At 30.7% G+C, this 26,153-nt stretch overlaps 4 protein-coding genes across 4 annotated transcripts; 3 read left to right on the forward strand and 1 right to left on the reverse strand.

The window, feature by feature from the left end:
* Window positions 1–3,817: 3,817 nt before the first annotated feature.
* LOC124827773 (omega-6 fatty acid desaturase, endoplasmic reticulum isozyme 1-like) lies at window positions 3,818–4,584 on the forward strand. The gene has a single exon (XM_047300897.2). It carries the CDS (start codon window positions 3,829–3,831, stop codon window positions 4,582–4,584), a length of 756 nt encoding a protein of 251 aa, XP_047156853.1. The 5' UTR covers window positions 3,818–3,828.
* A 1,037-nt stretch (window positions 4,585–5,621) lies between these two features.
* On the forward strand, window positions 5,622–9,515 carry VAMP727 (vesicle-associated membrane protein 727). Its single transcript, XM_047300907.2, has 6 exons — window positions 5,622–5,779; window positions 6,187–6,430; window positions 6,519–6,717; window positions 6,797–6,917; window positions 8,925–8,987; window positions 9,133–9,515. The coding sequence occupies exons 2-6, from the start codon at window positions 6,241–6,243 to the stop codon at window positions 9,274–9,276; spliced, it is 717 nt and encodes a 238-aa protein (XP_047156863.1). The 5' UTR covers window positions 5,622–5,779; window positions 6,187–6,240; the 3' UTR covers window positions 9,277–9,515.
* A 1,477-nt stretch (window positions 9,516–10,992) lies between these two features.
* Window positions 10,993–16,902, reverse strand: LOC124827781 (coatomer subunit delta). Its single transcript, XM_047300909.2, has 12 exons — window positions 16,758–16,902; window positions 16,575–16,630; window positions 15,975–16,014; window positions 14,916–15,139; window positions 14,295–14,537; window positions 14,033–14,207; window positions 13,554–13,861; window positions 12,328–12,526; window positions 12,085–12,238; window positions 11,717–11,779; window positions 11,532–11,628; window positions 10,993–11,420 (listed from the first exon to the last, which is right to left on the reverse strand). The coding sequence occupies exons 2-12, from the start codon at window positions 16,575–16,577 to the stop codon at window positions 11,331–11,333; spliced, it is 1,596 nt and encodes a 531-aa protein (XP_047156865.2). The 5' UTR covers window positions 16,578–16,630; window positions 16,758–16,902; the 3' UTR covers window positions 10,993–11,330.
* A 6,012-nt stretch (window positions 16,903–22,914) lies between these two features.
* Window positions 22,915–25,327, forward strand: LOC124827782 (hemerythrin HHE cation-binding domain protein). The gene is made up of 3 exons (XM_047300910.2): window positions 22,915–23,855; window positions 24,060–24,214; window positions 24,696–25,327. Exons 1-3 carry the CDS (start codon window positions 23,282–23,284, stop codon window positions 24,948–24,950), a joined length of 984 nt encoding a protein of 327 aa, XP_047156866.1. The 5' UTR covers window positions 22,915–23,281; the 3' UTR covers window positions 24,951–25,327.
* Window positions 25,328–26,153: the final 826 nt, after the last annotated feature.

A 26,153-nucleotide genomic window follows, 5' to 3' on the forward strand; every position in this document is an offset into this window, starting at 1 on the left:
CTTCAATTGAAAGTATTTTATTCTCCTCTTCTTTTATTTTTGTTTATCTTTGATGGTTATCAAATGTGAAGAAAGGAGTGAATGATTTGAGTCTGTCTTATTTTGCTATATATTAATCACCGCTATTTTAGCCACATTTATCCATTTCAGAGTGATTTTACTTTTTGATGGTTGAGTTAATTTGTAATTTTCTTTTACATTATTAAATATTATCAATAAGAAAGACAGACTTCTTTGATTATTTTGATTACTTATTTTGAAACCAAGCCCTTTTTATTAAAATAAATACAAAAATCATTGTGAAAAAAAAAATCTAAACCTTCATGAATATAATTTACTTTAGAAGGAATCTTTTTATACAAAGTTTATTAATATATATATATATATATATATATATATATATATATATATATATATATATATATATATATTCCTATGTTCTTTTATTAGGAGTAATGTATTGAATAGGTTTTTGTAAAAATATTTAATCTTATTAGAATTTTTATTTTCATATTTATTTTTATAATTTAATTATATAACACTTACTAGAAATATATGTCACATTCATATTTTATCATACTTTATCATCATAATAAAATTTTATCTGTAATACAATCTGTACTGCAAATTACCTAATGACATCTCATCATACTCAGAAAGAGTATTTATTGTGATTTACTTTAAAGATTATTTTAATATACTGACATGACATGTGATACTGACATTTTATCTTTCTTCATCATCATACTCAGAAAGAGTATTTATTGTGATTTACTTTAAAGATTAATTTAATATACTGACATGACATGTGATACTGACAATTTATCTTTCTTCATCATCATACTCAGAAAGAGTATTTATTGTGATTTACTTTAAAGATTAATTTAATATACTGACATGACATGTGATACTGACATTTAATCTTTCTTCATCAAAGAATATTTATTGCGATTTACTTTAAAGATTAATTTATTATACTGACATGAGATGTGATACTGACATCTTATCTTTCTTCATCATCATATTCAGAAAGAGTATTTATTGTGATTTACTTTAAAGATTATTTTAATATATTGACATGACATGTGATACTGACATTTTATCTTTCTTCATCATCATACTCAGAAAGAGTATTTATTGTGATTTACTTTAAAGATTAATTTAATTCATTGACATGACATGTGATACTGACATTTTATCTTTTTTCATCATCATACTCAGAAAGAGTATTTATTGTGATTTACTTTAAAGATTAATTTAATTCATTGACATGACATGTGATACTGACATTTTATCTTTTTTCATCATCATACTCAGAAAGAGTATTTATTGTGATTTACTTTAAAGATTAATTTAATATACTGACATGACATGTGATACTGACATTTTATCTTTCTTCATCATCATACTCAAAAAGAGTATTTATTGTGATTTACTTTAAAGATTATGACATGTGATACTGATATTTTATCTTTCTTCATCAGAAAGATTCTTTATCAGCTTATCACACAAACTTCAATTCAGAATAATTTTAACTTTTATTATTGAATAAATGGATAGTTTTATTTTATATTATTAAATATTAACAAAAAAAATATTAATTATTTTTTATTAACCAATTTCATACCATGTTTAAATTTGTAAATAAAATAGAAAATTAATATAAAATAAGTCTTGTGGGATGTTTGAGATACCTAACATGTACAAGACTCGATATTTTGTATGCAGTTAGAGCAGTGAGTCGATTCATGGAGACTCCCATTTCTACTCATATAAAGTTATTAAGAGATACTCCATTTTCTAAAAGATACTCTTGACTATGGATTATTTTATTAATTTTCTAATGATTTCAAACTATATGAATTTTTTAATAGTGATTATGTCAAAGATATCAATGATAGAAAAAACACCAATAACTTTATATTTTTCATGAGAAGATGCGTTTTTCATGGAGTTTAAACAAAACAACTATTGTCACACTTTTAACATGTGAGTCAAAATATGTTGCAACAACTTGACGCAATTGTCATGTAATTTGGCTTTGGAGATTATTGAAAGAACTTCATTTGTCACAAATGGAAGCTATGAAGATTTGCATAGATAACAAGCACTAAGAAATAATACAATATTTCATTATCTACCCAAACATACAAACACGAGATATCATTTCAGAAGATAATGCATTTTTTAAAAAGAAGCGAAGCTCAAGTATGTCAAGACTCAAGATCAAGTTGCATATACCTTCATGAAGCCGCTAATGTTTGAAGAGTTTCAAATGCTAAGAGCAAAGATTAATGTGTTGAAGAAAATTTCAAATTAAAGGGGATAAATGTTATTGTAATTTGAAATATAGAAATATCTAGATACCTCTTGAATTTCCTTATGTAAAGTTTAGAATATCTAGAAAGTCTTAATTAGTGAAGGATGTAGAAAATTTCATAATAAAACTTTGAATAGAGAAGCTCCTGAAAAAGAATCTAAATATCTCGGTTAGCACCTAGATACTCCATTATATTTGACATTTTCAAGCAAAGAAATTTGAGTTCTTTTTTCTACTTCTCACCTCTTCCTATAACAATTACTAGTAATTTTATTTTTCCTATGAGAATGGTAAAATATTTAAATATAAAAGAAAAACAAAAATTAAGTATTGATTTTATATTTCTTATCTTATTATATCGTATATGTTTCTAGGAAAATTTATAAAGGGTTGCTTGGTTAACTTCTTTTGTTCCTTTCTCTTGTTATATTTTAGTATTTCATGGGATATAAGATCACCTACAAAATGAACTACCATGATTTTCAGCTTGTAAGTTTAGTCGCATGTTTTGGAATTTGCTTTCCTTGTGTATTAAAAAACAAATCAATCAATCAACAACAACACACGATTATTATTAATGAAATAGAGTCATTAAGGATTCAATTTTTAAAAATAAAGTCTTAATCCATATGTAATAAAGTAGGTTGGATCTGAAATTTAAATTTATTTTAACTAAATTACATTTATTTAGTTTTTTTCAATCCAACTTAAATTGGATTAAATATAAATTAAATTCATTTTGTAAATCAAATTATATTCAATATGGGATCGACGTAATTAATATGGAATCATCTCACCTCACTTTGATATGAATTGAACATAAATTTAATTTGACTTTATCCAATGTAGTTCGGTCCTTCTCAATTCCATTTCAATTTGACTTGATTTGGATTGAACTGGATTTAGTTTGATCTAAGCTCGACTAACCTAAATTCCATTTGACTCGATCAAACTCAGACCTAACACAACTCAATTGAATGTGAAACTAGATCTATTGACTTAACGCGAGATTAACTAAACTTATCATATATTGAATGTGAAACTTATCGAACTTAGTTCAAGCTAACCAGAATCAGCAGAGACCAATCAAAACTTGGAATGTCAAGACAAGACTGGATGAAATCTAGAATATCGAGACAAAGAAAAACTCAAAACATCAAAACCGATTCAATCAAGATAGTATTTCATAACTTAAAATGAGCTAAACACAATTCAATTTTGAATTTTCAGAATCCAGAAGATTATTCTACAGTGAGTATATGTTATTTCACATCTCAATAAAACTTTCCCATCTTTTTTAATACTTCAACAGTATGTCCTGCATATATATTTTTGACATTGTTTATTTCTTCTTTTTGCTTGATTTGAATTTACAAAACCCAAAGAGATTGAAGTTTGAACTATCAATTCATGTAACTTGTTTACTTATTTTATAGTTTCTACAGTGGAGTTCATTAACAGAAGAGGAAATACTTGTATGTGAGGTGTGGTAAAGATGATAGAAGAGCATGCATGCAAGAGAGCACATTGGTTTTAAGAGGAAATACTTGTATGTGAGGTGTGGTAAAGATGAAGTGTTTGTCCCAAAATCCAAATCCAATGTTTCATGGTACCACAAGTGCTTCAACAATCGAATAGGAAGGGCTGTTTCTCTTCTCATCACGCTCACACTGGGATGGCCTTTGTATTTAGCCTTCAATGTTTCTGGTAGACGCTATGATCGTTTTGCAAGCCACTACCACCCTTATGCTCCCATATACTCAGACAGTGAAAGGCTTCTGATCTACGTTTCTGATGTTTCTTTGTTTTGTGTCGCATTCTTTCTCCACCGCATTGCAACTGTGAGAGGGCTGGTTTGGCTGGTCTGTGTTTATGGGGTGCCATTGCTCATTGTAAATGGCTTTCTTGTGACCATCACATATTTGCAGCACACACACTCTTCCTTGCCTCACTATGATTCATCGGAATGGGAGTGGCTGAAGGGTGCTTTGGCCACTATGGACAGAGATTATGGGATTCTGAACAAGGCGTTTCATCATATAACTGATACGCATGTCACTCACCATCTCTTCTCTACAATGCCTCATTACCATGCAATGGAGGCAACCAATGCAATCAAAGCTATATTGGGTGAGTACTATCAATTTGATAACACCCCATTTTACAAAGCTCTGTGGAGAGAAGCAAAAGAGTGTCTTTATGTGGAACCAGACGAAGTAACTTCCCAGAAGGGCGTGTATTGGTACAGGAACAAGTTTTCATGAAGCAAACAATGATGAGACATCATAGGGAGAGGTTAATGTTGTTTTTGTTATGTATCAGCTAATTACAAAGTTATAAGATTTATTAATTAGTATCGGTTTTATTAGTGATTAATTATTGTATTAAGTTGGTTGAATTTGTGGTAGTTTTACTCTCCCAATCAAAATTATATCTTTTATCTATATCTTATTTAAGGATATTACATTTCTATTCGGATCATCAACTTATTAATAAAAAACTTAATTAATATATGTTAATCAAATTCTTCAAATATTATCACACTTAATATAACAACATATAACATTTTTTTTTTGCATTCAGAAAAAAACACAATTTTTTTCTCTATTGATATAATGTGGTGTTTATTACTTAAAATTAAGAAAAAAATTCAATTGCTTCGCATAATTAAGTCTATAGGTTTTATCATTTATTATTATTCTGATCCTAACAAGCTAATGTTATAAATAGAGTTACACAGTTTTTCAATTGTAGACTATATATTTAAAGAAAAAAAGCACAAGTAAGAGTGGCAAAAATGACTTATAATGATTGAACGATAATATAAATTTGTACATAAAAGTCTTATAATCCATTTTTTATTTCCATGCTTTTTATTCTTAGAAAATCTCATGATAAAAAGAAACACATTGTATTATTAAGAGATAGAATCTGAAACGAGATAAAATATAGTTTTCATGTTATTTTTAACGTTAGAAAATTTTGTCTGAAATTTAATTAACAATTTAACACCTGATTTATTTAAAAATATATAATGTTAAACATGTGACAGGTTCTTTACATTTTTGTGTTTGATTTAAAAATAATTATTTCAAACACCTAAATTTTTTATATTTGACATTATCCTTATTTAAAAAAATACAAAATTTTATTACGTGAATGTGAAAGTGTGTAATGGTATTTTTTTTAAGTTAGTCTACTTACTGTATTATTATTTTCATAATAAAATTCAAACTTGTAATTGTCTGATTAGAAAATCAGTGTGGGTGTCATTCCTTCTTATCTTAATACACACGCAAAGGAAATAAATAAATAAATAAAAAGAAGAAAATTGAAGAATTTGTGTTACGCAGAAGAAGCTGAAAGACCAAGTTTCTTCCCCAAACTGATAAAAGCTAGCGTTGTGATTGTGTTTGTGTTAGGTTTTTGATTGATCATCTCCTTCGCTACTTCACTCAGGTTGTTAGATTTTCTCTTTTTGTCTCTAAATTTTCATCTAACAAACAATTTGCATTCAGATTCGTAAATCTCTCGATTAGATCACAGGGTTCGAAACCCGTCTTTTCCCCCATTTTCACCTATGACCTATAAAATTCGGGATCTGACACGAATTTTTGAGTTTAGATTTTTGACAAATTCAGAATGTGCATGCACTGATGCAACCCCCTTCCCTTATCGTGAATCGAGATTTCTCTTGCGATCACTGTATCTTGAATTGAATCAAATTAGGTTTAGGTTCTGACTTCGATTGGATTTAGCATTTAGAGCCTGTTTGGTCAGTATTTTCGAATTGCGATTACAGTACGTGGGTTTTTGTGATTGATTTTTCGTTATTTACATCTTGGATTGGTTGTTGTGGGATTCAGGTGTTGGTGTAATTGTTTGTACCTTCTCGTGGAGGAATTTGTTGGAGATTGGAGATGAATCAGAGGGGTTTAATATATAGCTTTGTTGCCAAAGGAACTGTTGTTTTAGCGGAACACACACAGTATACGGGGAATTTCAGTACTATTGCTGTTCAGTGCCTGCAGAAGCTACCTTCAAATAGCAGCAAATACACGTATTCCTGTGATGGGCACACCTTTAACTTCCTCATAGACAATGGATTTGGTATTTGTTTTTATGTATTATTGCCTGCTCTACTGATTTGACTGTTAATACATATGCCAATGTCAGAATTTTGTTCTCCGCTTTGCAGTTTTCCTTGTTGTTGCTGATGAGTCAGTTGGAAGGAGTGTTCCTTTTGTATTTCTTGAACGGGTGAAGGATGACTTTATGAAGCGCTATGGAGCAAGCATTAATAATGACAGTACCCATCCACTTGCTGATGATGACGATGACGATGATTTGTTTGAGGACAGATTTAGCATTGCGTATAATCTTGATAGAGAATTTGGGTTCGTTGTTACTGATCCTTTTAAATTTTTTGTTTACTTCTGTTTGTAGTTGTTTTAAATTTTTTATCTGGTTGTGCAGACCAGCACTCAAGGAGCATATGCAGTATTGCTTGAATCATCCCGAAGAAATAAGTAAACTATCAAAGTTGAAGGCTCAAATAACTGAGGTTAAGGGGATAATGATGGACAATATTGAGAAGGTACGTATATGTAACTAAGCCTAAAATGGCTGCTATCAATGTTTCTTACCTCTGAATCCTTGTATAAATTCTAACTAGTTTATCACTGGATATGACGTTATCGTTTGTCCGATTTTCCTTAATTTTGGGGAAGGGTGGAAGGAGTTGTAAATAAGGGATGATAACATTTAATATTGTACTCTGTTTCAAACTAGAGAATTTTAATGTGGTTTCCTAGTGGGACTCAAACGTTTGAAGCCCGTATACTTAATACGTATTTGTATTGTTGCGACATTACACAGATATGGACATACTGAAAACTCTTTCTAATATAAGATATGATACAGCCTACATACACTAACATGAATTTAGGGGTGGATAAACACTTTACATAAAATGCACAAAATGTTAATAAAGAGACATTTACCATTGCTCGAGAAATACATGACTATGTTAGTGTATGCGGTTATTCCAATTTGTCTTTGGTCACAAACAATAAAAGTTACAACACGAAAAAATGTAGAAAAATAAGAAAGGCTGGGTAGTGGGCTTGTTATCCCCCCAGCCCTTTCTCTGCTTTTTCGTTTTGCCTTCCCATTTCTGAAAAGTGAAATCATGTTCTATGGACCATGGCATTTGATGTCCATTTTTTCTTAATAAAATTAGACACAATATAAGATTCATGAGAACATGAATTGAAGTTAAACTTCAGTTGTTCTCATAGTTGACTACACTGGACTTCATTTCCATTTTTCTTTGTGGACCACCGATGGAGTTTTTATATTGCTCAAGAAGGGAAAAGAACAATTTAAAAACAGAGGAGGGCAGAGAATGTGTCACTGCATAAGGACTGTGCTTCTTTCTTATTGTTATTGTTAATTAACTTTTCTTATTGTCTTCTTTTATGTGTAATATTTTGTTTGGTTGTGTTCAAAAGATCAAATGTTAGGTTTGTGTCTATTGAAGAATTACTTAGTGGAAGATGTTCTCTACAAGTTAAAATAAAATACTTTAACTTTATAAACTCTTTTATTGTCTGTGTTTTATCATGCAAATATTAGCTATTTATTTGCGTTGTTAATAGAATAGATGAAAGGAATGCTAGGGAATTACTAATATTTTCAATATGCATATGGATAAGGATATTAGTTACGTTTCTTAATCTCTCTTCAATATCCTTAAAAGAGAGTAAAAAATAGCATTAGTGTTCAACAATGAAAAGATTCATACTTTTGTATTTTGGCTTTAGGACAGCATGGGGATTGGGCCACCTGAGGGTGGGTATATGAAGACTGGCTGCTGAGGCTTTTACTCGTACATGTATAAAAAATATCAGTTTCCAGTGCATGCATAAGAGATTGCACTCATGTGGCTGGTAAAATGACATGGCTCATACAAGAAATGTTTTCATATATTTCAATTTTAAGTTTAGGCATACTAAAAGATCCTTCCTATCACGCAGGACCATTATATTGATTGGAGAGAGACATTTCTGAGTAGATACCTGCCATTGTGGGTTATAAGGTCCTCTAGCTGTATTTAGAACTGCACCTTTACTTCTCTGTCTGAATCTTCTATTGTTATTTAACAAGAGAGGTTCTGGATTCAATATTAAGTGAAAAATGTCCATTTTATGCCATGGTAGCTTGATGAGATTGCTTGGTTTGACTTCATAGCATATTAGTAGGTTCTTCAAAGCCTGTAATTCAATAATATCCTTTTTGGTTACTCATAAAATGTATGTGCCTAAAAGCATAAGTTCAGTATTGTAACAGTTAGACCAACAAAAAGGATGTTGACGCCGTTGGTAGGTTTGGTGGATTGATATTTAGAAAGGTGTGCTACTGTAGAATTTGATCCGCGCAGGATTTAGGAGGGAAAGAGATTTTCATCACATTAAAACTGTCATGGAACTGGTAAATAAAAACTGGAATAAGAGACTGCTAAAACATTTCAACTTTTTTTCCAAAAGCCACTTTCCTCTCAATATCAAGCACTTCTAAAACATTTGTTTTTTCCGTTTTGAAGGTTTTGGATCGTGGAGAGAAGATTGAGCTGCTGGTGGACAAAACAGAAAACTTGCAGTTCCAGGTATGTATTATTGTCCAAATCAAGCATTTGCATATCTCCTTTTAATAAATTCTTTGTTTATCTAAAAGAAACACTGTTTGAATCAACTAGCCTGAATTCTGACATAATCATACTGATGCTATTGTATTTTCATTTTTAAATTTAGGCTGACAGCTTTCAGAGGCAGGGCAGGCAGTTGAGAAGGAAGATGTGGCTGCAGAATCTCCAAATGAAGCTGATGGTGGGAGGAGGAATCCTTACCTTAATCATAATTCTGTGGGTTATTGCCTGTGGGGGTTTTAAATGTTGATGGAGCCACAAGAAGTTGAAGTCCGTACTAGGCAGGATGCACAAAATGATTTACTACGTGTACATGAAATTTGGCACTGCAATTTGTGGTTACTGTCAGAGACTGTAATTAAGCTTGTGTGAAGAACTGCTAGTTATCTTGAATCAAGCTCATACTTTAGATGCCATATCTGGATTTGTTGTGTATATCATGACAACAATGTTTTTAGCATTATATAGACTATTTCCACTTTCCCTGTCTTCCCAGTTTTTTTATGTTTTTCAAGTAAAATTGTTAACTGTAGCAGCATGGGTTATGCAATTGCATACTTCCTCAACTTCCATTAGCATTCGCCTGAGACCTGTCACCTTACCAATCGCTGGAAACTCAATCTCAATTTGACTTTAACAAGAATGACGAAAGCAATCATACATATTCATCACATATCCCCATGTTTGGGGTCAACAAGAAAAAAATTTAAACCGATCGCAAGTAAGGTGAAAATATGCACATAATGTAAGGTGAAAGATAATAAAGTAATACAAGTCTGACAATTCCATTGGAATTTGAAGAGAAAGTTTACTGTCTAGTTGTCCATGTATTAGTTAATGTGATTTTTTTTATTTTTTGGTAAACAAAGAGTATCTCCAAGTGAAGCATTAAATATTAGCTCTTGAAAAGCTAAATCAATTAAGAAATACTCACCAATGAAATTAATATATATAAATATTGATGAAATCAATTAGTATCATGAAAAAAAAAGACTATCATTTTCCAGAATTTTAGTCCATAAGTTTCGTATTAAATATTTAAATTTTCATCAATATAAAATAAATTAACAAGTATAAATTTCAATATTAAAACTAATAAAAGTATCAACTGAAATTATTTAATAAAATTTAATATTAAAAAATTTTAAGAAATGTAATTTCTTATTAAAACAATCCTTAGCGTTCAAAACTTTATAAATATAACACTCAAATAAATATAAAATAAGTTTAGTAAATATGGTCAATAAAAGAAATTATTTCAGTTTGTTCAAGTTTCTGATTTCATTTTTGTTGTTTTTGGGTTGGTCTTTTCATGGACTGGACCCATTTTATGTACACCTTTCTCATTCATAGCATATCCTTACACAATTTTTTTTCTTTGATAGAGGAGGATAAGTACTTTTCCTTTTCAATAACAATTGTGACGCAATAAGAAATACAATGGGAACAAAAACCTGGATATTCTACATATAATACAAGGATAAGTAATAATAAAACTATGAATCTGACTTTTAATGAATCCCCTTTTTGTTTTATCATTATGCGCCTTATTCTCTAGTCATTTGCAGTCAGTCTTTAAATACTGGAGTTGTCTGACCCTACATATTAAACACTTTCATATTCTTGAGCACCCTAATATTAAAAGATAAAGCATTTTACTAAAATAAAAAACCATTTTTAACTGCAAGGAACGTTATAAAAATGAAATTAGAAATTTGATGTCTCCCAACATTCCATCGTTAAAAAAGTCTGTCTATGACAGAACTTTCTTTTCCGCCATGGTTGTTCCATGAGATTGCCTGGGTTTGGCTTGGTGCATATTAGCATGTCCTTCAACGGTTGTACGTCAATAAAAGAATCCAACATTACACAACCGAGCATTGTTTCTTCTATAAGCATTCGAAAGAAATCCCAACTCGAATATCACATTAAGGGACAGAGGTGGGGGCAGATAGTAACGAGATGATTGTAGCAGCATAAGTTCCACATTAAATACAGTAAGGATTCAAATTACAAGTTAAATTCCTCCGTCTAATTGAATCTAATAGAATAGTGTATTCGATACGAATGTCTCAGAAAAATACAAGATTCGTCTATCACACAGAAAAGGGATGATTGGAGATGCATACAGATACACACACTTAAGTATTAATTGATAAATCATACTTTGCGAAGTAAAACTAGTAAGTACAAATTCATGAAGCGAGAGGCGAGTACAACATGGAGAAGAAAATCCTATTCATAAAAGAACTGCGACTGTAAAAGCAAAACTGTTATAGGAGCTCAAATTCAAGAGAAAGTCAATCACACAACTTGGTAGTTATCCGTTATCAATTGTGTTCTCTGAGCAAACTTGGGGGGATTACCACCCTTCAACGGTATGATGTTGGTAACCTGCAACGAGCATTCAAAAAAGGGTAAGTTTAAGTCCGCTAAATAAATGTTCGGGTCAATTAATGTCGGTTTCAACTATATCATTTTGAAACTTTTCAAATATAAACAAACCTTGAGATCACTAAAAGTATCAGTAGCCATAAATCGGACTGAAATGGGAAAGAAAGCTGATGAATCTGCTAGTGGAACAACGAACTCCATGGACCCACTGCCAAATACATTAGTCAGACAAAACAGAAGTAAAGAAAGATAGAAACAATAAATTAGCCACAAAAAATACTCTAGATTTAGCACACCTGCGGTTGGAATTATCAATTAGAAGGACAGACCACTCCAAAATGGAATTCCTGGAATCATACCTACAAAACCAGTTTTATAATAAATCAAGATCGTAACCTGAAATTAAATTATTTAGAACTAAAAATAAAATACTAATTATTATAATAAAAAATTCATGATCTAGAAAAACCATAGAGCTTACTTATCTACTCAAATCAAGTCAATAGATTCAGTACTTAAAAGTTTCTAATACTGCAAACCACGATTAGCATGTGTAACACGATAATTTATAATTAAAACCATCAGCTTTTTACTTAAAAATTCAACCTAAAACACTATGGTTGTCCCTAACACTTATTGTGAGGAAGGAAAAATAAATCCGTACCTCCATTCCCCATCAATCTGCCTAACAGATGGGGCTTCACGAAGAGCTGGAAGAGGTACAAAGATCACAACATTCCGCAGATCAAACATTGATGAAGCCTCATACTCAATGCTGACATACGTTTCATTTCCAGAAGATGAAGGCCAACAGTTGACTGAATAGATACGAATGTCAGACTAAGTTATAACTACTACATCAATACAAAGTAGTAGAGAGAAAGATCAATTATAGTTATTAACTCACTTGTAAGCGGCACCATTGACTCGTCAGTACTTTGCATTCTCCACTTCAAAAGACCAACACCTCCTGCATCACTGGCTTGACCAGTGGGGAAAGGTCTGTTGGGATCCTTTAGGCCTAGTATAGAATCATTGGAAAATAATTCTTTATTCATGTTAGGGTGTGTCTTGAAAGCGACAGCTTGATTGTCACCAGTTTGGACCTGCAAAAGTAAGGCACAACATACAACTATTAATATTTTTAATTGACCTACTGGGCCTATTTCTGCATTCAAAACCAGTCTTGAGCAAGAAAAATATCTAGGAGCACTACAGATGAAGGAAGGTGAGGATCAACATTAATTACCGTGCCGAAATTTTGAAAACAGTAGGTTGAAACAAAACAATTAAAACTGCACATAAAATAAATCGTTCAAATATTGGCATGACAATTGCATTTCAAACATACAAATACCTTTTTTTGTTTTTCATGCTTCAATGATGAAAGAAACTAGAAATCCATGCTAACCAAATTGATTATTTCAGGAAATGCTTTGATATACACTACATACCAAAAGCACCAGAATACTTCATCAACAAACCAAGGAAACAACACTATTATCACACACTACAGGCATTATAACCACCACTTTTCCTTTCAATTTCCTCTTTCTGCCTCTAACTGAATTGTCACTGCAATCCGTTCTCATTCCCTTTGGTTGTGCGTGACAAGAAGATTATTTTGAATGACTAAGTACACTTAGAGCTACTTATATCTAGGTCTCAAATAAAATGTCATGGTAAACTTGTGGTTAACTTATTTGAGGATTGCACCAGGCTCAAACACAGGCTGCTTTTGAAACATTATTCTTTTGAAAATTAATTAATTGTCTACCTGCTATACTACTCTTATAAAGCATGCAAACCGTGGACAGTATATGAGGACAGAGTAAAGAAAATATATTAGTCAGAGGAAAAAATCTGTTTCATAGATCTGAGGAATTTGTTCTTGACATGACACAATAGTGTTATTTGATCCATATAACTGACCCACCTACCAGAAAAGGTTTTGATTCTTTTCCTTATAGGAAAAAAGTATTTCATATGAACTTCTTTCCCTTAATACTGATAAATTTAGCGAAAAATTTGTCATAACAATAAATAATCAATCAATTAAAAGAAACTATTCAAATTTTAAAAATCAGAAGCCTAGTGGACAGACACAACTTAAAGAGAGTGAGAGTGTGATACCTGTACTTGAATATGTCCATCCTCTTGGTTAAGAATTTGGAGAGACAATGTGCCTTGAACATCAAAGTTACTGACACCACCATCTCGTTTCAGTGTCACATTTAGTTTCTCCTCAACGGTCAAAGTGATGGGATCAGTAGGTGGTGGGGCAGCACCACGAGACTGGGAGAGTTTTGGCTGAACATCTTCAAGAATGACCTCACCTTCCGCTTTCAATGATTCCAAAAATTGATTTGTCCTCTGAGATTTACCAAGCTTCATTCCAAGACCTTTAGGTGGAGCAGTGGCTGACGAAGTTGTGGGACGACCTAAGCAAGAGGTCAATGAAGTACATAAATGAAAAGGTTACTCTCATTTAACAAATGTTAATTCAGGATATAGAGTAAACCACAACCACGGTACAGCATTCTTCAATACCCTTTTAAGTCACTACATAAAAAGCATTCTAGAAGGATTCAAGAAAATCTATGAAAGCCAACCTTTAGGCTTGGCTGAAAAGGAGTCAACATCAGTAGTCAATCCAAAACCAGAGCCGCTTCCAAAACCAGTTCCACTGCTAGATATACTCAAATCACTAAAGCTATTTTCAATTCTACCGGAGCCCATTGACTGCAATGGACCAAATCCTCCTTTATCACCTCTGTTCTTTTCAATCTGTAGAACACGTGACTTAATAAATGATATGCAATCCCAGGCTTTAAATATAAGCATCATAATGAAACATACATCCTTCAATCATACCTTGCTTTTATCAATCTCACTAGCTTTTCTCTTCATGACATCCTTAGTTTCATTAATCTTGCTCTGCAAAACCAACTTGTGCAGCTTCTCTTCATGACTCTCCATCTCACAGTATTGCTTAACTTGTGCAACAGTCACATTTTCCTTGTGCCCCAGAGAGATGACTTCATCAAATGCGAAAATCAACTCAAAGGCATGTTTGCAAATACCCTCTTCATCAAGGGAGTACGAATATTCAGGTACCTAAAAGTATTAAGGAATGAACTGACTGTAATATTGGTATTTGGAAAAAGACTGACCGAATGACTCTAAAAAGACCAATAAATCCAAAACAACCTCCCACTGCAACCATTTGATCAATCTTAAACCCTCCTGACCCTTCCTATAGAAATCAAATACTAAATGCTATGTTTATGGTAAGAGAAGCCTATAAACAAATAGATTGCACCATTAATACTTTTTGAGAAAACCAATATGACAGGAAATTAGTAAACAAGGCACAGATGAGATAAGTCATACTGGAGAGAATACCATTAATGCCACAACCCAGATAACAAAAGACAAGCAATTGAAAACAAAATAACATAAGATGTCAAAATTCAGGCATCAGAAAAAGGATACAAGTTTAGAGAGAAGTCTCAGAGTTTCCAAATCTTCTAGTATGTTGCTGTTTTTGTTTGTTACAAGAAGCAGGTACAGTGCTTCTATTGGCTGGTAAACATAGCGCACATTCTCAGTCTCAACATATGTGTGTTGTTTTCCAGTCCCAACCAACTTGGGAAATGCTGCTAGTAGACCCTCAATCCTTATGCGAGTCATGTCCACAAACTGTCTAGAAACCAGCACTGCAAACAAAGCAAATGTCTTGACAGCATGAGAGCAATGATGTCTAATACGTAATTATTTAGGCACATTCAAATTCATCATCGATTCTTGTTAAAAAATTTCTTTATAAACTAAAAAATAATCCTGATTTAAAAAAAAAATCTATTAATGACAATTTATAAAGTATTATTGAGAATTCTACATTCTAACAGATTGAATTATTGAAGTATGAAAAGGATTCCATAAATATGCTGCTTAAAGTGTGATGAGATGATAGCCTATACACTATACAGATATAGAAAACATACAACAACACATACAGGTCATGCTTCCCAACTTTATCATACAGATTAGTGTCAGATTGGTTTTGTCTCCAAATCTTAATTTGACAATAAGTGATAAAAAGTAGCCTTTACTTTAAGTTGAAAATTTTACAAAATTAGCACAAATTTATTTGAAAATATAATTAAACTGATCCAAAATCAATTTCCATTCAAAATCAATTTTACAAACGTGCTCATCTAAACACAGACAGTGCACTTCAAAATCAAGTTTCCCTGTGCTGATCAAGACACACAGAGACCTTTTTTTTTAATGGTGCAAAATAAAAGTAACGTAGTTACAGCTTATGGGTGTTCAGAATTCAAATTCAGATCATACTCTAGAACTTGTTTTAAGATGCTCCTTAAATAGATGTTTAATATGTTTTTCTTCACTTTGGTGAACTTCTCATTTAGTTGTGTACAAAAAAAATATGAAGACTAAAAATGGGAACAAAACCACACTATATCATTGAAAATAATACCATCAACAAGGAATGAACAAGTCAGGTTAAGAGGTCTGCAGAGAACTAACCTTTGCCAGATTTGCTCACAATGGATGCAGCAAGGACAACCTGTTAGACAGGTAAAATGAAAAAAAAAATTATCGGTGCAAAGGGAAAGTAAAAAGTTGAAAAAAAAAGAAGAGAATATGCACACCCCATTCCCAAGTGAACTCGGTCATAACACATCCCACCCTTACCATCCCAACTGGCATTTGAAACAAAATTGATCTTACAATCACCCATTGCACTAATTCAGATTCATAGTTTCAGAGCTATAATCAAGATAGGCAAAAGCAACACATGCAGCATAAGCTACAACAGAAGATCCAGGACTACGGCACCACGGGGTTAAAACATTATACAAGGGTTTATATCCTCACACAGATCAAGACGGATTATTAAGTCCCTTCGGCCTACAATTCTAGATCAAGGGATAAAAGTACATTCACATAACCAAAATAACATTTCTAGGGGGAGAATCACGCCACCAACATCAATATAGCTAACAGATAAAAAGAGACAAATGGCATGAAGAAACTAAAGGAAACAAAAACAAAGTAACAAGTGTCAAATAGTTTAACAAAAAGCAGTCCTCGAGTATCAAACCAGAGGAGTGTAAGGATTGTTACCATCTTTTCCGTTCAATTTTTGAAGAGCAGAGAGGGTTTCTTGTGTCCAATTGAATCTACGAACAAAAAATAAACATTATTCCACAGCGTCAGATCCAGAGGTTAGGTGTTCAATGAGGTACAATTGAACGACGAATAGGAAGTTAGAAGAAAATAGTGAAAGTGGCAAGTGAGAGAATTTACCAAAACGCGATCTGAAATCGGAGAGCGCAGATCTGATCTCAGAAGGAGAGAGCTAAGACTATGAAGGAGAAATGGTTTCACTGATGAGAAAGATTGCAATGGAAGACAAAGAGAGGTTCATCTAATGAAATGGTCTCGTTAATTTTTTTTTTCTAGGTTATTTTATTGTACTGAAAATATATAAAAAAATATCTATAACATTAATAATAATTATAATAAAGAGATTTTTTTGACAACTTATATACATATAACTTTTATTTTAATTTTTAATTAATTAATTCTCTAAATTATAATTACTAATATAAAATATAAATATTTAAAAAAATTATATTTTAAAAAGTATAATAATTAAAAAGAGTCAATTATTTTAATAATAAAACATTTTAAAATAAATCATAATATTATAAACAAATTTCATTATTTTAAAATAAATCATTTTTCTAAAAATGTCATTTTATATTTTTTTACAAAAAAAATTATAATAAAATTATAAAACTTATTTTTCTATATTATTATGTAAAATTATACAATTTATTATATTTTTTTAACTAATATTTTACTTATAACATAAATATTAATCTGTTCTATAAAATTAAATAAATTTTACTTATTTTACAATAAATTAATTATTTTTTATTTAAAAATAACTGCTACATAATTTTAAAAATACTAATTTTAAAAAAATTATAAAATAAATAATTTCTCTATATTTAATACATAATTTATCTTTTTAAAAACAAAAGTTACATAACTTTTTAATATTATTTTTGTAAAGATAAATACATACAATTATATATATATATATATATATATATATAATAACTAATTATTCATAAAAATAATAACATTAAATATATTTTTAATATGATAAAATTGTAATTTGTTTGAGTTAGTTATAAATTAAATTTTATAATAAATCATTTTATTAAAATTTTAGAATTACATTTTATTTGTAATATATACAAATATGTAAAATAGTACAGTTTTTTAATCATATTAATGTTATTTTTTTATTTAATGATGTAATCAGGAGAAATTTCTTAGGGTTAAATATGTTTTTGATCTTTTAAATTTCGGTCAAAAGTGAAATTAGTCCCTCTTCAAAACTTTTAACTGATTTAGTCCCAAATTTTATGTTAAACATTGTTTGATGTTTCAAACCCATTTCTCAGTTAACATTGAAACAAAAATATGTCAAAAGGTATAAACAACTCAAATGTCATCATGAAATGCACTTGAAACATGAAATAAACCTAACAAAATAAAGTTTGGGGACTAAATTAGGTCAAAATTTTGAAGAGAGACTAATTTCAATTTTCACTAAAAGTTAAGTGACCAAAAACATATTTAACTACTTCTATCGTGTCTTAACACGAGAGTGTAACTTCTCAACCAAGTATAATTAGTTAACTTTTCCACCCAAAATAATATAACCATTCATTTTTCATAATCTTTAATTCTTTGGATTAGAATTATATTTTATATATCAGCTTATTATTTAAATAAAAAATATATAAAGATAGAAATGTAATTAGCTCTTTATATAAATATCAATACATATATTTAGTAATTTATTGATATAATTTATTTTATTATTTATTATGGTATAACTGTTTTTTAAAATTCAATTAACTACTCCTGATAAAAAGTAATTACATTATAAGAAAAAGTTGTAAGATCCCAATATTATAGTATAAACTATAAAAAGAATCATCCACACACATGATATTATTCAGCTAGAACATAAAGTGTTAAAATTCGTTGAAGTTTTTGAAAAATTCTTTAGCGAATGTCAAAATTCGTTGAAAAAATTTTCCTTTAATGGATGTCGAAATCCGTTAAGGAAATTTTTTAAAACGAATTTCAAAATCTGTTTAAGAAATTTTCGAAAATTTTAACGGATTTCGAAATCTATTGAAGATGAGTGTTTTTGGTAGTGTGATGGTGCAGAAAGCAATAAGAGGTGGTGTAGGAAGTAATCATCTTTCTTGGGACTATTACCAACACAGTGAAAGGCCCAAAGCATCAAAGACTCATAAAAGTAAAGTTTTTATTTCCTACATTCTTACAATATCTTTGTGCAGCCTCAACTTTTTAAAATAACTATTTTACATCCATAAAAAGTAAGTTGAATATTCAAAATAAAATTTTATAAATGAAAATTATGAAACAAAATTTTCAAAATACATTTAGTTCATTCTAAATTAACTTTTCTGGAATAGAAATTTTCATAATACATTTTGAAATGACTTTTCTTTTTAAACACTTCACAAAATGTGTTCCAAAAATTTTGAAATGATGTTTTTGCATTTTCCCGTTTATTCTTCTTTTACATCATTCTTTTCTTCTTCAACGGTGAAAGCATTAACAACAAGAGCAGTGATAATAATGAAAATAATGAAATGGTGTAATACTAAAGGGTATTTTAGTCTTTTTGGTTAGTGTGAGGTGCATTTGGAATATTGGAGGTGCTGGAAGCAATAGTATGGAAATAATAGCTTATAGTTTGAGTTCTTTCATTGGTAGCAAATATAACACAAGGAGAGTCCATTTTACTCACATGTAGATTTTCATCAATAAAAACATCATGGGAGCATGTGGGGTTAGCATGGTTTGATGATATTTAGTTGCACAAGCATGAAATTTTCAGCAAGATTATTGATTTTTTTTTCTCAATATGCATCCTTTGAGGATAATACTCCAACTTTTCACACAACTTCTTCCATAAATCCTTGATTCAATCTATATGTAGTGGTCTTTGATGACAATATTCTTACCCCTTCCTTCACAAAGAAACATATGTCTTCTTCCTCGTACACCCAACACTGCACAACTGAGGAAACAACATTTGTAATAACTGTTAGAAGAGTAAAGTCTTTAGTTTTTATTGAATTAGAGAAGAAAGAATGGTTTTTGTGGTACATTTCTGAAATGACCAACACTAACCTAAACATGGTCCACCATTTGGACATTATTATCCACGACTCAATAAGGAAACTTACATATGCTGACTTCATAGCTTATACCGAACTCACATGGCAACTTGCACATGTGTTCTTTACATCTTCTATCATCCACTCATTCCCTATAACGGCTACTTTGCCCATTCTATTTCTCATAAATCAACTTTACTCTCAACCAATGCACATTATTATTAGTACTATCTACAACCATACGCAACCAGATTTTTCTATTTAGTTTACATAAATTGTATTTGTACAGGGTATGTGTCAATGTACAAAAAATTTTAGATTAAAATATTAATCTAGTCTTTACTTTTATTTTTATAGATTTTATCGATTTAATTTTAATATTATTTTTTATTAAAGTTTAAATTTTTATTATTTTGTTAATTTTTTTATAAAATTATATAAATAATTGACAAATAATGAAACTTATGTCGTAGCTTTTTATTTTTTTCTTAACATATGTTCACGAAGAAATAATAATAATAATAATAATAATAATAATAATAATAATAATAATAATAATAATAATAATAATAATAATGATAATGATAATGATAATGATAATGATAATGATAATGATAATAATAATGATGATGATGCCAGGTAAAGGTCCATGACACATGTTAATATAATGACCCAGTTTTATATTTAATTTAATTTTTTTATATATTATTTTTATTTATTTTTAAAAATAAAACAATATTTTTTTAAAATAAATTTAATTTTTATATAAATATTACACTAATTTTAGATTAAAATGTTTAATTAATTTTTAATCCAAGTAATACTTATTTATATATATATATATATAACACAAAGTACCACTTACATAAATGAAATATACATAAATTGATAAATTGTATTGGTATGTCGTGATCATTTTCAAAAAGAATGTTATGAATGTGTCGTAGATGTACACAAATTTTAAAATGTCAAACATATAAAAATATATTAAAATTAAAATAAATTAGTTTTTACTTATAAGTTAATTTAATAATATGAAAAATATCGGAGTCTCAGCTCAATAAAACTCTGCAACTGTTATTATGGTCATCTTTAATTATATTTGAAAATAAGTTTTCAGTGAGTGTGATAATCAAGTTAAATATGATTTTAATAATGAATTTAAGTATCTAAAGTTAAAATACTTTAAAGAAAAAAACTGCCTTATATTTATTGAAAACGTTTTTTAAGAAAAAAATTAATAAAATCCAGAACTTATGTTAGATACATGTGTAATAAATTTGACATTATCTTTAACATAAATTTTAGATTTAATATTCATTAATATATCACTCAATTTTTTTATCTGTACTTAATGAAATTTTTAAAAGTCATACTTAGATTCCTAATTATATTATTATAATTACAAGTAAGACATGTCAATAAAAGTGTAATTTCTACTATACTAACACTTACACTTAAACAAATATATATTTATTATCTATATGTTTGTATCCATTTTTTTATATACAACTATTTAAGAATTATATATTTTCAATTGAATTCTAAATAAGTTTGTGTAATCGTATTAAAAAAATATATATTTTCTCATTGAATTCTTGTAACTTAATTTTTTCCATTAATTAACGTGATTATAATTTAATGTCACATTTATGTCATCTTATTAACAAAATAAATAAATCATATGAATGTCATTAAAAGAAGATAAAGTTTTTTAAGTTTTCAATATATCATTAAAAATTTAATAAAAGTGTAACTCAAAATATTTAAATTTATAAAAAAAGTTGAAATATAAGTAAGTCTTTAATAAAATATCAAACTTTGTTGTGTAACAGAAAAAATTAATTGTGATCTATATGTTTTAATTATAAAAAAATTAAAAATAATATAAGTATAAATAAAAAAAAATGATCTTAGAGTGTTAAATATGATTAATTAAAATATTATAGTTTTAGTATCATAAGATTACCACTCTAAATAATTTGATTGGTTCATTCCATCAGAACATTAATTTAGTAACATTAAATATAAATTAATGACTCCAAGTATCACCATTATTTTTAAGATTTAGTTAAACCTGAAAAGGAAGGAAAGTAGAGTTGGACTAGCATTTTGCTGTAATTTAATCTGTAAAAGATTAATTTTGGATTTCAGGAGGAAATTTTCCATGTAAATTTATATAGTTGTATTAAAAGTATTATTTGTTTAAAAAAAAATTAGAAATTGAAACAAATTCACCAAACCCAAATAGGTCTTTCAGTTTTACAACTTGTGATTGTGCTTATCAGCATTTTCCAAATTTTATCTCTGAAATTTAAAATTATAAAATGCTTATCTGTATGTTATATAAAAAAATGTTTTTTTAATAAGAAATAAAAGAATTTGTTCATCTTGGCTCATTAAATGTTGGCACCAGAGCCAAGGATTACTAGACAACAGAACATAATCTAACGGTTACTTGGAGGAAACAATAAGCCATGCACTATTCTAAGAAAAAATAATTATATAATTTTTTATCTCCTTTTTCTAAAGTTTTTAAAATAAAAAAATAAAAAATATTTTTATTTTTAACTTAATACATAAAGGAACAAGTAAAATTAATAAATAATAAATACTTCATCACAAAAGTCCCATTGACTCACTTAAATAATGCACTTGAATAAGCACTCTTAATTCTTAAATAACTTTTTCTTTTACTGAAATGAAATTTTAGTTAATGTAAATCCAGTGAATTTTAATTGTAAGTCTTATCATAAACATTTATTAAAAATTATAAATTCACATTCTTTTAATTCACAAACAGTTAAAAATGTCATATAATATTAAAAAAAAGAAAATATTATTTTTTTAATATTTAAAAGAACTAGAAATAAATTACATATGAAAAAATTAAAAATAGCCTGTGTGTAGTAAAGAAAGTTGTTAATGAAATTTCAGAAAAAGAGAGTATTAAATGCATGGAAAATTTGGTGTTGACCAACAGTATTTGCATAAGTTAATCTGACCCAGTTTTCTTGTTTCCTCGTGTACTGTTTTTAATGTATTTTAGATTATTTATAATAATACAATAATAATAATAATAATAATACATGGACGTAGTTTACGAGATCACGTATCTCTCAAGGATCAACTAAGCCCAAAAACCTTGGCACGTGCTGAGGTTGAGGATCCAGTAGATGCTTCCACTCACACTTTTTTTTTTTTTTGCATAATTAAGAAATGAGAAGTGTGAGATTAGATTGCATCCTGTAGATGTTTATGGTCAAAACTATTCACGTTGTAAAATTGAGTGCAGAAAAAAGGAGTAGATTTTGCTTTCTCTGTTTCTTCAAAACTAAGCATAAAACAGAGTTATAGTATCCATTCATGGCTTCACATGGAAGCCAACGCAGCAGACTCGGGTCAAAACCATATCAAATCCTTCTCTTCACTCGCACAGCAATAGCGTGACAATAGAATCTCAAATGCGGTGTCGTTTTCAGTTCGTTTAAGAGTCATCTATCTCAATTTTATTCCTATTAAGGAAGAACAGACACTTCCACTACAACGGGTATCTTAATCCAATCCAATCCTAAACCCAACCATTTTTTCATGGGGAACTGTTGCGGGAAGTCGGAGAAATTAACTGCAGAGATAGTCTCACGCGACGGCGCGAGAGTGTATCCCACCGTCCGGTTACATGGCTCGCCGAAGAGTATTCTCGCGGCGTACATTCGGTTCGCGCTCCTCCACAGGGAGGTTTCGTTGGACTTCGTGGAGACGGAGCGCGTGGGAGGAAACGAACAGGAGGCTGCGGTGACGCTGCAGGTGGGATCGGAGGTTGTGTCGGGGTCACGCGAGACGTTGCTGCGTTTCATCGACGCGCGGTTCCCTGGGCCCTCCGTAGGGAGCAGGAACGTGAGGGAGGATGAAACGGCGCCGTTGTTGACGAGTTTGACGCGGGTGCAACACACCAGCATGCTGTGGCACTTGGAGCGGATGGTGAGGTGGGCGGAGGATCTGACTACACGTGGTGGAAGGAAGATCGTTGATCCCTCCATGGGGACTCCCAGGATGGAGATTAGGAAATTCGCCAGGAGCTACTCGGAGCTGCTTGAGATCATGGTGGAGCACGCACAGATGGAAGAAACCGTCCTCTTCCCTATTTTCGATCACGCCGATCGAGGTAGCTACCGGCACAATTTTCATTCTTTTTATATATATTTTGTTGTAGTTATCGTTTTATAAAGTTTTTGCCACATAGTTTGCTGTGTATGGTTTGGTCGTATAGCCCATGTGAAATTTTACTTGCCTTTGAAGCAATGCTGTGAATGGATGAACGAATGTATGTTTGTTATGTGGTAATTGTTTTTGAGAAAAAAAAATGCAGGGCTTGCTAAAGCTGCAAAAGAAGAACATGCTAGGGACCTACCTCTTATGAATGGCATAAAAGAAGTCATCAAATCTGTTGGGGTTTTGGACTCTGGCAGCCCTGATTACCAAGAGGCTTTGTACAGTGTTTTTACTCGGCTGAAGTCATTGCTGGTATGTTCAGCACCCAAATAATTCTATTTGTCATGCTCTAAATTTGGATGTTTTGAATTCTATTTGACTTTGCCATGGTTGAAAACCTGTTGAGAAATAGGAAATCAAATCTGGGATGTGGAAACTGTAACTATTACTCTGTGTTTGGAAACGGATCTAGATGTGTTGTTTATTTTAGGTTAAAAGTGAACACCGTTGGTTTTAGTTTGTGCTTTTCACACCATGAATGTGTTTAAGGGCAAAACGTGTTTCCAAAATAACACTATTAGCTTCTTATTGAACGTGAAAAACATCTGGATTATGGAACCAAACACAACTATTTGTGGCGTGATCCATACAACCGATTTTACTCAGCAGGAAAAGACTGTCAATTGTACTTGATTTTTGCATTTTCTGTAGTTCTTTTTACCCATGTCAATTTGATATCTGGGTGTGTTGTGTGTGTTTATTTGTTGTGTGATTTCGTTGATAACTTTTTTAGGGGAAATGCAAACAACATTTTGCGGAAGAGGAGGTGGAAATACTTCCACTAATGGAGGCTTTGGAGTTGAGCAAAGAACAGGAATTGAGTGCATTAGAGCAGTGTTTTGACGTGATGCAAGGAACACACAGTCGGTTATTGAAGCTTCTTCTTGAAGGTCTCCCTTCTTGTGATGCTATGAAGTATCTAGACTTGATCAGCAAGTGTAGGGACAAAGAAAAAATGGAATCTATGCTCAAGACGATAGTTAAGTGACAGATCTTGTTAATGGGTTCAATGGTTGTGCACACATGGATGAACTGTCAGGCTTGCTTTGTCAATAGATGTAAAATTGCTTTTTTTTTAGCGAGTTCTTCTTCTATAGGAAACAAGTTCCCAGCATATGTGTGGGGTTTCATGGTTCGGCTTTTGTGACCTGTGACATTCTGCTTCAACGTGTCAGCCTGGCCTTTCGGTTAAGGAAACAGAAAGCAAGGACAACACTTGGAAAAGCAGGGCATTTTCTTTTGCTTTTTTCTTTTCCTTTTCCTCATCATAGTTTGGATAAGGTTGTCATGAACATGTTCCTAAATAATGTACATTCAAATATACTCAAAAGTAAGTTAAGTTTGCCAGATTGTTTTGATTGTTAACTCCACAGTTTGTTGAAATCATTTAGCCAAGTTCTTTTTTGTCCATTAGCTGATCTCCAAAGCATCAGATTCAAAGCTACCTTCCTTACTACATTAAAACAGTAAGTCTCTTTTTTTTTTTGATCCACTGTTCAAAACCTTACAGATTCAAAACTGGTGTAAAACTTCAATGGCGTGTTAATTTAACAGGGGTTGAGATATTTGACAGATTAAGTATAATGGATTATGACTTGGCACACTCCTGTACCTAGAAGAATAAATTCATTATTATCTATAAATGTTTTGCATAATTTTGTCAGTCATAACATCATAACTAACCATGGTCATTTGGCTACCAATTTGAACCAGAAACATTGCCAATACGGCACTACCAAATTTCATTAACTCCTCCATCACCTCCACACCTTTGTCATAGTTTTTATGTTATTGTTATCATTGTCACTGGTGTCTACAATCCACTCTCTCCCTATCTTAACCACCTCACCGTCATTATTAACAATATACGACACACTTCTTTTATCATCGTCTCATTATTGTTACCTTCACTGCACTCATCTTCATTCATTACAATCACACAACGTCACCACTGGAGAAGCTTCACTATCACCAGAACCATTCTAACCACTAACAACCGCTTCAACATTCAGTACTACCAAACACTCTCACCTATTATTCATAAACTCCCTAAATTTGATTGTTACCTTTGCCCTAATGGTGAACTTATCACAAAGCAATCGTGTAATATTTTACAATGCTTTCGTCAGTGTAACCTCTCTTGTTTTATTTTCTTACTTCTGTTTCAAGGTTTGATCCTCCATTTTTGGGT

The sequence above is a fragment of the Vigna umbellata genome, chromosome 8 (genome assembly GCF_029865625.1).
Source record: "Vigna umbellata cultivar VRB3 chromosome 8, Vumbellata_1.0, whole genome shotgun sequence".
Lineage (NCBI taxonomy): Eukaryota > Viridiplantae > Streptophyta > Magnoliopsida > Fabales > Fabaceae > Vigna > Vigna umbellata.

What these genes read in the sequence shown, in the direction of transcription:
- VAMP727 (XM_047300907.2), top strand. Translation starts at nt 6,241, where the DNA reads ATGAATCAGAGGGGTTTAATATATAGCTTTGTTGCCAAAGGAACTGTT. An exon ending in CCTCATAGACAATGGATTTG is followed by an intron (nt 6,431 to 6,518) that starts GTATTTGTTTTT and finishes TCCGCTTTGCAG; the next exon opens with TTTTCCTTGTTGTTGCTGAT. An exon ending in AATCTTGATAGAGAATTTGG is followed by an intron (nt 6,718 to 6,796) that starts GTTCGTTGTTAC and finishes CTGGTTGTGCAG; the next exon opens with ACCAGCACTCAAGGAGCATA.
- LOC124827782 (XM_047300910.2), top strand. Translation starts at nt 23,282, where the DNA reads ATGGGGAACTGTTGCGGGAAGTCGGAGAAATTAACTGCAGAGATAGTC. An exon ending in TTTCGATCACGCCGATCGAG is followed by an intron (nt 23,856 to 24,059) that starts GTAGCTACCGGC and finishes AAAAAAATGCAG; the next exon opens with GGCTTGCTAAAGCTGCAAAA. An exon ending in CTCGGCTGAAGTCATTGCTG is followed by an intron (nt 24,215 to 24,695) that starts GTATGTTCAGCA and finishes TAACTTTTTTAG; the next exon opens with GGGAAATGCAAACAACATTT.
- LOC124827781 (XM_047300909.2), bottom strand. An exon ending in TGAGACTTCTCTCTAAACTT is followed by an intron (nt 14,538 to 14,915) that starts GTATCCTTTTTC and finishes TAATACTTTTAG; the next exon opens with GTACCTGAATATTCGTACTC. An exon ending in GTCAATGGTGCCGCTTACAA is followed by an intron (nt 12,239 to 12,327) that starts GTGAGTTAATAA and finishes GTATCTATTCAG; the next exon opens with TCAACTGTTGGCCTTCATCT.
- LOC124827773 (XM_047300897.2), top strand. Translation starts at nt 3,829, where the DNA reads ATGCATGCAAGAGAGCACATTGGTTTTAAGAGGAAATACTTGTATGTG.